Source organism: Epinephelus moara, chromosome 17 (genome assembly GCF_006386435.1).
Source record: "Epinephelus moara isolate mb chromosome 17, YSFRI_EMoa_1.0, whole genome shotgun sequence".
NCBI classification, from domain to species: Eukaryota; Metazoa; Chordata; class Actinopteri; order Perciformes; family Serranidae; genus Epinephelus; species Epinephelus moara.
The window spans coordinates 15,386,123-15,401,748 of record NC_065522.1 but is presented as its reverse complement, the minus strand read 5'-3'; the positions used below and the strand labels follow the sequence as shown (position 1 = coordinate 15,401,748).

Genomic DNA, 15,626 nt, shown 5'->3' with positions numbered 1-15,626 from the left:
CATACTATACTATGACGTTTTTATGACATTTGTGATGTCATACTATACTATGACGTTTTTATGACATTTTTGATGTCATACTATACTATGACGTTTTTATGACATTTTTGATGGCATACTATACTATGACATTTTTATGATATTTTTGATGTCATACTATACTATGACGATTTCATGGCTTTTTTATGACATACTATACTATGACGTTTTTATGACATTTTTGAAGCCATACTATACTGTGACGTTTTTATTACATTTTTGAAGCCATACTATACTATGACGTTTTTATGACATACTATACTATGACTGTTTTTGTGACATTTTTGAAGCCATACTATACTATGACGTTTTTATGACATACTATACTATGACTGTTTTTGTGACATTTTTTTATGCAAACTATACTACAACTGTTTTTATAACAATTGTATGACATACCAAACTATGACTGTTTTTATGATATACTTATGATTTACTTAACTATACTGTTTTTATGACATTTTTCATGACATACTATGACGATTTTTTTTTAGATTTTTAATGTTATATAATGCTGTTACTGTTTTTATGACTTTTTATGACATACTATACTATGACTGTTTCCATGACATTTTTTATAACATACTATGAATTGTGAATTATGAATTACAGATTTTGGGCATTTTCAGGGCAACTTTGGGCTTAATTAGAACCAGAAAACTTAGGTGGTGTGCATTTGGCCGTGTAGCACTAGGTTGCAATAATATCTGTTTGCAACTCTGTGTCTTAAACACTTTCCTCGGGCCAGTTCTGTCAGGATTGCCTGTCACAAGGAAAGTCTTCTGATGTTCCAGCTTTCACGAGGCAAAAAGCTGAAGCAACTGTCTTGTACAAGATGCATATCAACATTACAGGGATAGAAGACATATTGAAATATACCTGGTGATAGCATTAAAAATAAAGTAGGTTTGAGTCATTTTCTTTTTTTTTTTTCCAGTGTTGTACTGAGTGCTGTACAGGCTGCTACTCTCTTTTCCTGAGGCTACAATAAGGCTATGTAAGACTTTAAGTCAAACTCAAAACCTTTCATCTGAGAATCTGTCTATTGAAGGCTTAAGTTTTGAGCCGAAATGATTAGCTGAGTGACAGAAAATTAATTCGCAACTCTTTTGTTAATCAATATGTTGTTAAAGTAATTTCTTAAGAAAAAAAATGCAAAAATGTCTCTAGTTTCAGAGTCTCAGATGGGAATATTTACTGGTTTTCTTAGTTTTCTAGGGTATTAAACTAAACATCTTTGGGTTTTGGTGTTGGTCAAGCAAAACTAGCAATTTGAAAATCAGTATATCTAGGCACTGGGACATTGTGATGAGCAGGTTTTATCATTTTCTAACATTTTATAAACCAAACTGTATTCAAGCTGCAGCATCTCAATTAATGCTTTGTCATTGTTGGCCCACTCTGCTATTTCAGATCATATCATGCGTATATCTTCTCATTCAAAAAAACAGTGACAGTGCATCTTTGAATGGATAAATAACATCCCAGATGTCACTCAAGGCAAACCCAGTGAGCAAGTAGCGGACAAGGCAGTTAAGCTCTTGTTAGAATGCCATCATGGCTCTTACCAAACCAGCCTGTCTCTGCCGCAGGGTGATGATGGAGGATGAGGAAGTGGAGTGGAGCAAGGCTTTGCACCCCAGCAGGCCTGCTGACACATGGCTGCCTGCCTCGCTCTCAACTGCAGTGCCAAGGTCAGCCAGCCTCTCGAGGCAGTGGAGCGCTGCCTCAGAGGGAAGTGAGAGTTACTAGCAGGTAATTAAATGCTTTAAATTTAGCAACTTGACAACAAAACTTAAAAATATACATGTCAAAGAATTTACTGAATAAAACTTTTGTAAAGTAAATTTTGTCATTATAATGTTAAAAAACACCCTCACCATAAAGGCCATTTAGTTGATGCTCTAGAGCTTTCGATATAAAAAATGATCCTCAGCAGCGACAAGGTTTCGTTGATGAGTTTCCCAGTTGTGATGGAATTGTAGTTCTTTAAATTTTCTTTTTTTCTTTTCTGAGCAAGAATGAAGCCAAAATGGAAGTCCTTTTAAAGTGCACAGAAAAACATAATTACATGACAACTGGGCAAACTCCATCTGCTGATGAAGATCATTTGTTATGCTCGAAAGCCCCAGAACATTTTCTAAATGGGCCCTTCTGTGAGATTGCTTTCTCACCTAATTCTCTCATGTTGTCGTATCAACATCATCAAGAAAATGTAGAATATTTACCTTAAAGTGAAGAAGTCCTGTGAACCTTTGCCTCAACAAGAAGAGCACATATATCTTTTTTTAAACTGGTTTTTAACTTAATCACAGTTAGAATTCAAGTACAATGTGTGCCACATAAAAACATGTTTAGTTTCTGCTAACATAATGGGGAATAAACTAAAATATTAGATTTAAAAAAAATCAAGATCAGGATTTTTTGACAGAATTGTGCTTACTTGTCTTTCTATCATCACAACGTTAAAAAACTTCCTCTCTCTGACTGCACAGACAGGTTGAATATTAGTCACAATATGAGTTCTTTCAAAGCTGAAGGCACCTGTGTTCTACCTCTTCTGTTCTCTCTGAATCTCAAAAACATTTCTACAATGAACCTAATGTAGAAAAATAAAGGGTGTGTCTTCTGACTCTAATGTAACATAGTGGAGATGTTCCTGTTCGTATGAGATATTCCTGATTTCAGAGAGCTCTGACTGCCATTCCTCAAACACTGTCATTCCTCAAACACTGTCAGTTGTCCTGACGTCCAACAGACCATCACAAGCAGCGGACTCTGCTGCTTCTGTATTAATCTAAACAGCCCAGAGGTCAAGCTCCACCTCCACTTTGGTGAATTCCACCCTCCGTCTAATGTACCAACGGAGTCTCAAACTCAGCAGCTTCAGAGCAGATGTTAAAGATGTCCCCCATCACCGACACTGTTCCCAGGTCAGCTCCAGAGGCAGATGTTGCTCATGGCCTGGCAGGTGGAGCTGCTCTCTGCAGGAGAGAGGTAGATCTTGCCGCTGGGGCAGACACACACTTCGTATACAGCCTGCTCCTGAGAGGCCTGGTTGGGCGAAGCTGTGTAGACACCCAGCGGGAGACTACCCAGCTGAATGGTGTTGGCATCTAAAAGTATCTGGGAGGAAAAACATTGGAGACGTGCTGGAAGTCATTCAAATAACAACGCCAGAGGTGCCCTGAGGTGATGCATTACCAGCTCAAACTGATAAATGACTCTGGTGCAATCACAAAATACAACGTGAAAAGTGGGGGGAAATACAGCAGCACGCATCTGGTGAGTTAGGATAACAAATGAAAGAAGAACTTCATCTCTTTAGTACATATTTTTATTTGGAACATCAAATTGCCCATTTTTAGCCATGCTAGCAGCTTTTGCCCTCCAATTTGGTCTAGACTAGAATATTTCAACAGCTATTGGATGGATTCCCCTAAGATCTCATTCAGACATGCATGACATCCTCAGGATAAATTGTAATAACTTTGGTAATTCCCTAAAGGGCAACTTTGTTATTTTTCAACCTGGCCAGTCTTTTTGTGCCTAAGTGACTGATGGGAACGACAATTTTTCAAATCAGTCCAGTATTTAGCGAGAGTGCTACACCAGCAGCAGCAAATTAGGCTGCGATGTAACCACTCAGGGCATGTCCACATGCCAAAATATCCTTGGGAACGATACTGAACCCGATGGCTGTTCCATCAGTGTGAGTGCATGTGAATGGTTACTGAGTAGCAAGTCGCCACCAGTGTGTGAATGTGTGTGAATGGGTAAATGTGACATGTAGTGTAAATGCACTTGAAGTGGTCGTATGACTAGAAAAGCGCTGCACAAGTGCAGTCCATCTACCATTTATTAAAAGTGTTTGTTTTTGCCACTGACGTGCTGAGATTTTTATTTTAAGTGTTGGATAACATTAGGGAAAAGAGCCCTACAGAGGTAAGATCCTTTTAGTTGAACCAGAAACAGCCCCAAAATCGTTATTGCCAAACCTACAAGACTCCATTTCAATAAAATGTCATTTAAGCATGTACAGAGCATAATTTCGTAATTTCTAACAGCTGAATTAAGTTTTTTTTCCCAAGCAAACCAGAGTTGGCGATTGGTGGAACAGTGGAGAGACAAACCAAGATGAGCTAATCCTCCTCACCTCTCCCTCTGTGGACTCCAGCTGTAGATCTTTTCGACCGCTGACCTTCAGCGGCCCCTTGGCAGCGCTCACTTCCACCCCTCTGGGAGCCTCCATGGTCAGGGTCCGTGTTGGAGACTCCAGCCTGAAAAGACAAAAACAAGCACAAGCTCAGAGATTTAGTGCATGAACTCATCCATTATTTCTGTTTATACTTTCAGGATGTTTGCATTACTAAAACTTTGCCTTTCAGTACGATTTAATAGCTGAGGATACAAGATGTGTTCAAGGTTAAATTGATTGTTATTCAGCTCATAGTTTGGGAATATCCCTGTGTAATTACTTGTTTGGGGCAGGATGATGGAATTCAATCGTATTATTTGTTTCATAACAGACCCAAGGCAGTGAGGCATTTAGAAATTGAGTCAAAATGTCTCACATTTGAAAAAACAAACCAGCTTATTGATATTTCTGTTTGACTCTTGCTGCATAAATATATGTATGGGTGTTAGTAATACCAACTACTTCTTCACCTGTGGAATATTAAAGCTGCTGTTCATGTTTAAGTGGCTCTTCTCATTATTCTAATCCAGTATAGCTCCTAAACAGCCCATTATTGTATCAGCTGATTTTGACCTTCGGCAACACTGAGGCTAATGCAATTTGCATTTTCCTCCAGTGGACTATGTGTTTACACAGGGAAAGATAAGTGAGAGAGCCAATCAATGTGGAATTTGTTTTCATAACTCATAACCGTTTCAAATTGATTTCTTCCCCCCATCTTCCCCAAATCTGTTTTCAATGAATTTTAAATGGAAGACTTTAAGGAGCCGACTTGAAATCGCTTAAATCTCCATACCCTCTGAAAGCGACACACATTTCGGATTATGCGCTATTGGAATAAGGGAAAAAAGGAAAGCAAATGAATTTCATCTGCATTTGGAAATCCTCTTTCACTTTGAATCAGCTTTCAGTAGATACACTCTGGAGAGGATCTGTGAAATGTGCCTTTGACCTGGGACTGTTTGTGCCATAGACCTGTAGAAAAAAGACAGATGTCTTCTCTGTTGTTTTTTACTCTTCCACTGCTTTTTTTTTCTCTCTCTTCAAACTAACAGCAGATACACTGTGGATCAACTTACATTATTATCACATATTTGTTATCTCTTTTGTTATTTTCTTGTTTGAGGTTTAACTCAAGTATATTTAAAGATAATACTATTTAGGATTAGACTAATATATAGGCTCATACAGAAGTGAGCCCTCTTAATCATCACTTATGACCGACTAGAAGTTGTATGTTCCACCACAGTGCACAGGTGAGGTCGGGGCTTTATAAAAAGGCAGCGACCAGGTGCCAGACCGTAAGCAGTAAACATCTTAGAGACACAGCACCATTAAAAATCCAAGCGTAGTCAGGCAAAACACCAAACGAAATCTGGACTTGGCTTTTACTTTCACTGGCAAGTATATTGACAATTAGTAGCCAACAGTCCTGCACAGTATACCTCCAAGTTCACAATTACACTCCTCAGAAAAATTGAGGCAACACTTAATCATCACAGTGTAACACCAAGTCAGTTAATCTTCAGGGATATCAATTTGTCCATTTAGGAAGTACAAGTGATTGTGAATCAGTTTCACCTGCTTTGGTGCAAATGAAAGCGTCAACAGGAGCAATGGAGAGGCAAAAGCAAGACACCCCCAAAAAGGGAATGGTTTTGCATGTGGTGGCCACAGACAGTTGTTCTCTCCTTATCCTTCCTGACTGATTCTTCTCTAGTTTTGTGTTCTGCTAGTGTCCTTGTCACTACTGGTAGCATGAGGCTGTACCTGCAGCCCAATTAGGCTGCACAGGTAGTCCAGCTCCTCCAGGATGGCACATCCATACATGCGATCATAAACAAGGTTTGCTGTATTTCCCAGCACAGTCTCAAGAGCATGGAGGAGATACCAGGAGACTGGCTGTTACACAGGGAGAGCTGGATGGGCTGTAGAAAGGCATCAACGCAGCAGCAGGATCAGTATCTGCTCCTTCGTGTGAGGAGGAACAGGAGGAGCACTGCCAGAGCCCTACAAAGTGACCTCCAGCAGGCTACTGGTGTGCATGTTTCTGACCAAACTGTCAGAAGCAGACTCCGTGAGGGTGGCATGAGGGCCTGACGTCCCCTAGCGGGACCTGTGCTCACAACCCAGCATTGTTCAGCTCGATTGGCCATTGGCGCCCCATTCTCTTCACAGATGAGAGCAGGTTCACACGGAGCACATGTTACAGGCGTGAAAGAATCTGGAAACGCTGTGGTGATCCAGCATGATTTGGTCACTGATGGTCTGGAGAGGCATATTCTTGGAGGGTTGCACAGACCTCCGTGTCACTGCCAACGGTATCCTGACTGCTGTTAGGTACCAGGGTGAAATCCTCAGAGCGATTGTCAGACCTTAAGCTGGTGCAGTGGGCCCTGGATTCCTCCTGGTACAGTGGGCCCTCGGTTCCTCCTGGTGCAGGACAATGCCTGGCCTCATGTGACCAGAGTGTGTAGGCAGTTCCTGGATGATGAAGGCATTGATGCCATTGACTGGCCCTCTTGTTCCCTTGACCTAAATCCAATTCACCACCTATGGGATGTTATGCATTGGTACATCCGACACCGCCAAGTACCACCACAGACTGTCCAGGAGCTCATCGAAGCCCTGATCCAGGTCTGGGAGGAGATCCCCCAGGACACCATGCGCCAACTCATCAGGAGCATGTTGGATCAGCCCTTGAATTCAATTTTTTACTCTGATTTTCAGTGTGATTTTGAATCCAGCCCTCAGTGGGTTGATAATTTTAGTTTCCCCTGACCGTTCTTAGGTCATTTTGTTATCAACAAATTATACAATGTACATCAACTAAAAATATTATAATTTAATCATAGTAAAAAAATGAGCAGTGTATTGTAAAATCATCCTCAGTCCATCTCCCATAGCAACACAACATACCATTTATTTTCCTGAACCCCAGATGTTCATTAGCGAGCCGCAAGAATCTGTGTCCGAGTGCTCCTCAGCTTGGTATGTTTCAATAATTACTTCTGAAGCATCCACTGATTCTCCGCAGCTCAGATAGACGAGTCATTAGAAGACCCATTTAAAGCACTTTGCACTGAGCTGTGCAGTAAGGAGTTACTGATATGTGATGTGTGTATGATATTTTCACTCCCTTCAAAGCAGTTCCGTCATCACCCGCGCACACGCGCACGCACGCACACACACGCACACGCACGCACGCGCACACACACACACACACACACACACACACACACACACACACAATCCTGCCAGAAGACAAAGTGCTCAATTTTCAAGAGTGCTTGTTTCAGCCACAGTCCATAATAAAACATTAAATGAATTTAATTAAATTAAAAATGTCTCTTGGGTTTTATAATCATCTCAGACACTTCCATTTTCATGTACAGAAAGCTTATGGTCTAGTTTCTGAGGCTCCAAAAGAAGTATGACGTCCAATTTAACCTTACTGCTGACTGGAAAACATTACTATTAGAGTTAATTTTAAAAAAGATAATTTCAAGGTCTATCTAACTGTTGAGAAAAAATAGTTCATTGTTGAGTCTCATTTTTAGGTTGTCCGATGCTTTGGGTTGTTGGAAAGGAGGCTGCCACTGATTGTCAAATCTCAGATTCAGGAGGAGCACTGCGGATTCTGTCTTGTTTGTGGAACAGTGGACCAGCTCTTCACCCTTGCAGCGGTGCTCGAGGGGTCGTGGGCAATGGCGGTTTTAGGGGGGGGGGGGCAGCAATCGTCTCAACAGGTTGCCGATCGGACCACTTAAAGCGGCGCACCCACTGGATCATGCGGATTACACCACCCAAGGAGGAAAACTGTGAAAATACAGGGCACCAGGGTCGTTGCTACAAGCTTTGTTCACATACTCAACACAAAGTCAAACACGTTCTCAGTGGATACTGCCCTCCATCAGTGCTGTCCCTCATCACTGAATCTGTTGATAATATTCATGGACAGGATCCCAAGGCGCAAACGGGGAGAATAGTTTCCGATTTGGGTAACCTCAGAATTGCTTCCTCACTCTTTGCAGATGATGTGGTTCTGTTGGCTTCACCATACCATAACCTATAGTATGCACTGGGGCTGTTTGCAGCTGAGTGTGAAGCCATCGGGATGACAGTCAGTACCTCCAAGTCTGAGTTCTTGGTTCTTGGCAGGACAACAGTACATTGCCCCGTCTTGGAAGCGAAGTGAAGGAGTTCAAGCATTGCTTTGGTCTTATTCACAAGTGAAGGTAAAATGGAACAGATGATTGACAGGCAGGTGGCACAGCATCAGCTGTGATGTAGGCGGACCGTCATGGTGAAGTGGGAGCTGAGCCGGAAAGCAAGGCTTTGGATTCACCGGGCAATCTATGCCCCAACCCATAACTATGGTTATGAGCTTGTGGATACAAGCGGCCAAAATGACTTTCCTCAGGGAGGAATTTGGGTGGCTGGGGCTGGCCTCAGAGATAGGAGACAAAAACTGGGGCCCCTGCTGTGACTAGGTTACTCAAGATAATCCACAGACCTTGTTGTGAGCAGGTTTATGTAGTAACTGTATTCTTTCTACCAAACTACACCTGCCAACCGTGCTCACCTAGCACCACTAAGCTAGTTAACATTACAGCTCAGCCAAGGAGGACGTCATTAATGTTTACATATTGCACTGTCACCAAGCCCTTTGGAACAGTGCCAGACTTTAAGCCAATTTTACATTGTGGCCAGGCGTGGAATTACAACTTCCAGGTCCGTCATGTGATGCCACTGGGCCCAATAAGACTTTTGCAATACACTTACCTGTGAAAGAGATGTCTGTAAATCAGTGGATACAATTTTTTGAGCGTCACAACCCCCCATGCAAAGAGTTTCACTATCACGATTTGATCCATTCGGTCCGTTTAACAATTTGAAAGTCAAGAGGAGCCTCATTAATGTTAGCAGAGGCTAATACGGAAGTTAGCCAATCAGCCAGTGAAAGTCTTTAGTGCACTTGTTCTTTGGGCCCCCTTATGCAGGATCCGGGCAAAATAATACCACCTAAATCAAGCTTTTTTGGCTTTATCAGCCACTGAGCAACTTTCATGGAATGAACGGGACCCTGTCTCCAATGTTGCACCCAGTTCTCCACCTGTTCTTTACATCCATGGCTGTCACGAGCTTCTCGTCACTGGGTAGATACACGCTTACTTCTGCATGGTGATGTGGTTGGTGGGTGTAGTTCAGTCAAAAAAAAAAAAATAGTTCCAACATGAAACTGCTCACAACAAGTTATCCTGAATAGGCAGGTCATGATTTCTTGAAAGAGTCATTGCTGTTGAGTTTTTCAAATTTATTTATTTTTTGGCGCTTTGAGCACCACAAACGGAGTGCCATCTAGTTCCAATATACTGAAGAGAAGGCAGACATCTTTACAGTACGATATCTCCTCAGAAACTCACACCAAAACAGTCTAGATTGATGAATCGCACTACAGTTACGAGGAAAAATATGTATTTTTGATTTTAGGGTGAACTGCCCTTTAAGACAATGAAATCAACTAAGCAGCTTTAAAAGTAATAAATGAAGCTATATTCAGTATGTTTCCAGAAACCTTCAGATCATCAGATTGGCTGATCAGGCTATCGGACACAGAAAGCTCCGTCCTCCTCAGTACCAAAGAGCTTCTTGTACCCAGAATATTTCAGGGCTTCTGGCTCATTTCAGAAAAATCTGATATGTAAAACCCTCACTACAGATAAACTATGTGGTATTTTCAGTCATGATGGCTGTTTATGACAGACCAGCTTTTTCTTGCTGCATTCAGGATGACCTTTACTTCTACAAAAAGGTCACCGTATCGCAGAGATATGGAGGAAAGAGCTGCACAGGATCAAATGTGCTGACAGCCATGGCTGAAGTCATAGTGGATGAGGCCGGTTTAAATACTGCATATCTTCTCTGTTAGCTGGGGGGATTCCAAAGGTGAAAGCCAAGTTTATGTTCATATTTCACTTTCAAAAATGGCACCAAAGAACATAAAACTTAAAAGGCCTAATCTGAAATTTTAAACTTAATATTTATGTTTACTTTGTTTCATTCAATACTTATTTGCAGAGATGTGACCTTGAGTCATTGTGACTTGGATTTGAGTTACTGTTTTGATGACTTGCAACTTGACAGGGCAAGATATAAATGATCGAGACTCATCTTGGAATTGGAAGATATAAAAAGGTTACTTTACTTGAGACATGATAACTCAATTAACTTGGCTTGTTTATTCTATGTTAGCGGCTTAGATATCAAATTTTTAAAATGCTTGCACTGCAAGCGTCTGTGAAACGATGCCGGCATTGTCACGATTGGATGACTACCCTGCCAGACAAGCTCCTCGTGACGCTACCTGATGGTCTCTGGGTCAGATCAGATCATCATGACGCCTGTACCACGAGTCATCACTTTGGAATTCAAGAGTTTCACACCTGAAGGACAAAAGGCAGACTACAATATCAAACTTTGTTAATCAATTAAAGACTCATTCGTATCGAAAAGAGTCTTTGAGGGCTGTTGTTAGCCAGTGTTAGCCCGCAGATACATCTGTTCTTGCACAACTCCTTAGCTAGCTAATGTTATCCTGATAACAACTCATATTCCTGGTCAACCCAATCACCAGAATAAAACTCTGGCATTGTAACCTTATGTTTCTGCAAACCACAGAATTAAGAAATAAATAGTTTTTTATAAAAGTTCTTTGTTTTTGTTTGATTACATTTATTTCACTGAATATCGAATTATTAGAAAAACATGATTCACTGTCAAACTTTTCCCTGGCTCCGCTCTTTATAAGAGGGGTAAGACTTAAGTATCTTGGGGGGAAAAGTGATTTGACTTGGGACTTGATTTGCCTCGACTCAACCCGTCTATTGACTTGCCCAGGAAAAAAATGGCTTGAGTTACATGTCTGCCTTGTATGTATCTTCTATTTGACTCCTTCAATATCCTATTTTGTGTCTTTTTCTATGTAGAGCACTTTATAATTCCTAAATTTGTTTGAAAAAAGTGCTATACAAACACAAAGCTGCAGGTATATTGGCGTATATCATTGAAGAGTTGGACCTAAATAAAAAGCAGTTATTTTTGTGGTTCTTTGGTTGATCACAGTTGATACTAAAAGCTTGTTTTACTGATTTTCCTCCTGCTGTGGACTCAACTTGGTATTTGACGGTACCAGTGAACATCATACCACAGCCTGACCAATACCCGATTTTAAAGGCAGATATCGATATAAACACTTGAGAGACAGAAAAAAAAATCTGATATCCCTACTATCGTTAGTTGCAGTGCTAATGGAGAGGACACTCTAAACGGACAATGTTTTGAAATTGTGATCAGGTAGTTCACCCCCAATGATCTCAAGGCCACTTCAATTGCATCACACAGAGTTCTGACAGAGCCTAAACTGTGTATGGCAATGAAAAATGTTATTTATTTATACTGACAGATGGAGGACTGAGTATGACAGTAAATAAGCCTCCCTCCACCACCCTAAACCAATTATTTCCACTGTATCTGTATGTTATGTTACCTGCTGTCCAAACATTTCTCTCAAGGCCAAATAAGACCATTACAATAACAAAGAATGACCATTTTTCTTTGCTGCAGTCAAAGCTAGGAAAAAAAAAAAAAAAAAGAATACACTCCTGCTGCACGACATCTCAATCCCAACAAACTGGAGGAAAAAAGTCTGACCAGAGCTAAGTGGGACCAAGAAGAGTTGTTCAGTTCTGCCTTTATCTTCTTAATGAACCTGTCACTCTTGTGTGGACACAGCTACTGCAGAGACTGTCCTGAAAGCTGCTCGGATCAGCTAGAGAGGGCTACGCGGCTGGCCGCACTGCAAACAGACTTTAAACCTGGAGAGGAGGAACGCTCTGGTAGCAGAGTTGTAGAGAAAATGAAATGAAAAGCGGTTTTCCTGCTCTCTGATACTGGGCCGAGAAATGCACCATGTGATGTCTGCACTGCAAAGCGGAGAGCCTTCAAATCCTGTCTGGTCTGCCTTTGCTTCTTAATGTCAGACTTGTCTCACTACAGATTCCCATGTGCTGTTTTTTAAGCAGCAGCTCGCAGAAGAAAACTGCAAAAAAAAGTTTGTTCCTGACACAACTGAGACCTGGAGAGTTTTTGTCGCACTGATCAGACGTCCATCTACCATCTGTCCTCCATACATGTCAAGAGAATAGACTAAGTCTCTCTGAATGTGAACAAACCAGATGACAGAAGTATCACAGCGAAATGCTCAGAGCTACTACAAAAAAAACAGCTTTACCAAGACGAATATCACAGCATTTATAACTCAGCTTCCCTCCCTATTCAGATGTATTTGGGACATGTGCATCAGGAATCAGAGCACCATCCTCCAGACTGAGACACAAAATGATCTGATTATATAATTGACAGAAATATTTTCATATTTAGGCCTGTAATTTCTGGTTGGAAGCTGCTACTATTATCAGACTTGAGTGGGCAGTTAGCGGGAGAGTCAAAACATGACTCCTCAGAGCCAAATTTCCTGCAATTGACTATCTTGATTTCTGTCCTCGAACTCAGCACCGGAGGGTATTTTGAGAGTGAAAACTGAAAGAGGTCACTGTCAGGTGAAGGAGCTGATCAGAGCCCGACAAGAGCCATGACTAAAGGTAATGAAGCTGTGAGCTGAGAGCAGGACATGACAAACTGACATATCCCTCCTGCAGGACTATATCCACTTCATAACTGCGCTGCCCTTGTTTTAGAGACTTCAACATCAAGGCCTTGGTGCTTGATAGCTCCTCAGCACAAGTGCAATTATTCACAAGTCACCATACACAAACATGTCTCCTAGTTTTCTGCAGTTGACAAAGAGGATGAACTGAGGAGTGAAAAAACAAAGTGAGTCGCAGGGGACCAAAACAACTATAAATCAATCAAACTACTCAGCTGTTAAGCTTCTGCACTACTGCCTCTGCATTATAAGCTGCACCACAGCCTCAAGGATTAGTTGATCAATCAATTAGTCGACCGGCAGAAAATTAAATGGCAACAATTTTGATAACAAATTAACTAATTAAGTCATTTTTTAAGCAAAAATGCCATATAGTCCTGACAAGTATCTGCTGCTTTTCTGTTATATATCATTGTAAATAAAAAATTCTGGTGTCATTGACTGTTGGCAGGACAAAACATGACAGGATGTGCATTATTTATTGTTTCAATTTGAATTAAGCTCCTTTCATTAATCAAGGAGAAAATAATCATGAGTTGTAGCTATACATTTCACATGGTTCTTGCTGTTACAGGTTCAATAACTGTATCTAATCCTGCTGACACTGCTGTCTGCAGACACAAGAAACTTTACTCACGAACAGATTCAATTGTCTTAGGTGCAACTGTATTCAAGGGCACTTTTTGTATTTAATTTCTAGCTCTAAACTAATGCAACTTTCTTGCCTCCTCATTTTATTTGTGAGCATTTTTGCCTCAATACACTTTATAGAATATTACACACACTAAAACTATATATAGTGTTTATGTAAATCCTTTTATTTTTGTCTTGTCATGCTTCATTTTGGGTATAGTTAATGTTATAATGTATGTAAAATTGGGACAAATCATGTCCTACCAAAAATGAACCCTTAAATTAAGTTATCAACATATTAATTCTATTTCTGGGTTGAAATATTATTTTTAAAAGATTTAATTATATGAAATAACTATGATTTTGTAAAATATTTTGATTTGCTTTCATTATTTTTTTTTTTTTCACTTCTAAATTTCCCCGGTGCCAGAAAACACGTCACAGACAAGAATTCACAACTTCAAACAACTAAAAAATGTGTTAAAAGCCTTAAAAATTTAAAACTAACTAACAATGGTGAAAAAATATACTGCAATAATCATCTTTGTTTTAAAATAATTTTTGTGAACATTTTGGCCCTTTAAAGATGTGTCCCAGATTCACATCATCCCAGATAATTTAACCAGGCATAAAAAGCATCAACTGTATCCTTGGACTCCTGTCTCACTTCCTGGTTTCCAAAAAGATGGGAGTGCTGCTGAAGTACTGGTAAGCTTTCTATTTTTTTCTTTTTTTTAATAAATTCATAATATATAATAATATTGCTATTGGGTGAGTCTCTACTGTAACAGGTCAGCTCTGTTTCCCTTCTTAATCCAAACTAAATATGAATTGTGTTTCAAAAATTAGTATTTTTATTAGAATTAAGGGAACTGTTACCAACTTTGAAAAATAAAATGGATACTCACTACGACTGGTGTGAATTTAATACATGTATAACTTTTTGTCCCATCCGTAATACGTCAACTCTGATCTGCCAGGTCTTACATCTGACATCAATCATGTATGCTATTAAAAATTGTATTTATTTTTTTTTAAATCACAGGGAGGTTGGCTCATTACAAGGTTTATTTGTCAAGATTCTATTACATATATTATCATATTATCCAGCCTAATTAAAGAGTAACAATCAAAAACTCAGTCCCAGTTCTCAATAATATGTTCCATACACTAAAACCCCCAAAATAAACTTATAGCACATTTTTAGTGTATATTGTGTTTGTAGAGAACATTTTTTTATGCTTCATTTTGTGTATAATGTCATTCGGTATATAATATTCCCTGTTTAATAGTTACTAATTAGGGATGTCCCGCCACCGTTATCAGCAAAAAACCGTGCATCGGCATCGGATCGGATTGCATGGAAAAATGCCGATCCAAGAACTCCGATCCAGTTTTTCATGGAGTCCGATCCAGGTTTTCTGGCCAGCCCAGCGCTCCGCAATTCAAGCAGTCCATTCCAGTGATCCGCTCCAGCACTTACTATCAATCCACCAGGCCAGCATGCAGACACACAGGAAACAGCAGCACCAGGCTGGCACTGACACTACAAAAATAACTGAAACGTAAAGGCTTTATTAGGGGGGCCAAAGCACAAGTGTGTGGAGTCTTGCTGCTATTTTAATTTCTATGTTAGACATTTTAAAGATTTCTTGTGTTGATTTATTTTCTATTTATTAAGGGGCCAGAGCAAACCAGCTATATTTTTTATTTAATGTTAATGTTCAAGTTTAAAGTTTGTTTATTTAACCCTGTTAACAATAAGCGGGTCAGTTTCTCATACCAACTGTTGTGGATCATTCTAACTTACCTGATTAAGTTGTTCTTGTTAGAGTAATATCGCTTGATCAAACCTTTTCTAACATGACTGACATGACATGACTACGCGCTTGGATCGGATCAGTATCGGCCAAAACTAAAGGCTGTAATATCGGTGTCGGATAGGAAGTGAAAAAGCTGGATCGGGACATCCCTATCTATTCTATGCTTCTTTTCTTGTGCTTATCCTTCTACTGTGACATGTACATT

General features: G+C 40.1%; 1 protein-coding gene across 2 annotated transcripts in view; it reads right to left on the bottom strand.

Moving 5' to 3' along the window:
• The window catches only part of LOC126404571 (zeta-sarcoglycan-like), a 70,582-nt gene that overhangs the window by 13,588 nt on the left and 41,368 nt on the right, over nt 1–15,626 (bottom strand). The window contains exons 7-8 of one of the 2 annotated variants that reach the window (XR_007571497.1): nt 4,196–4,319; nt 1,608–3,165 (exon numbers count right to left, since the gene is read on the bottom strand). Coding sequence is in view for 1 of the 2 variants with exons in the window: in XM_050067899.1 (XP_049923856.1) it covers nt 2,974–3,165; nt 4,196–4,319 (316 nt within the window). In the remaining variant the exon portion in view is untranslated. Of the gene's footprint in view, nt 1–1,128; nt 3,166–4,195; nt 4,320–15,626 lie in introns of those variants that run through there. The other variant, XM_050067899.1, reaches the window with a different exon arrangement.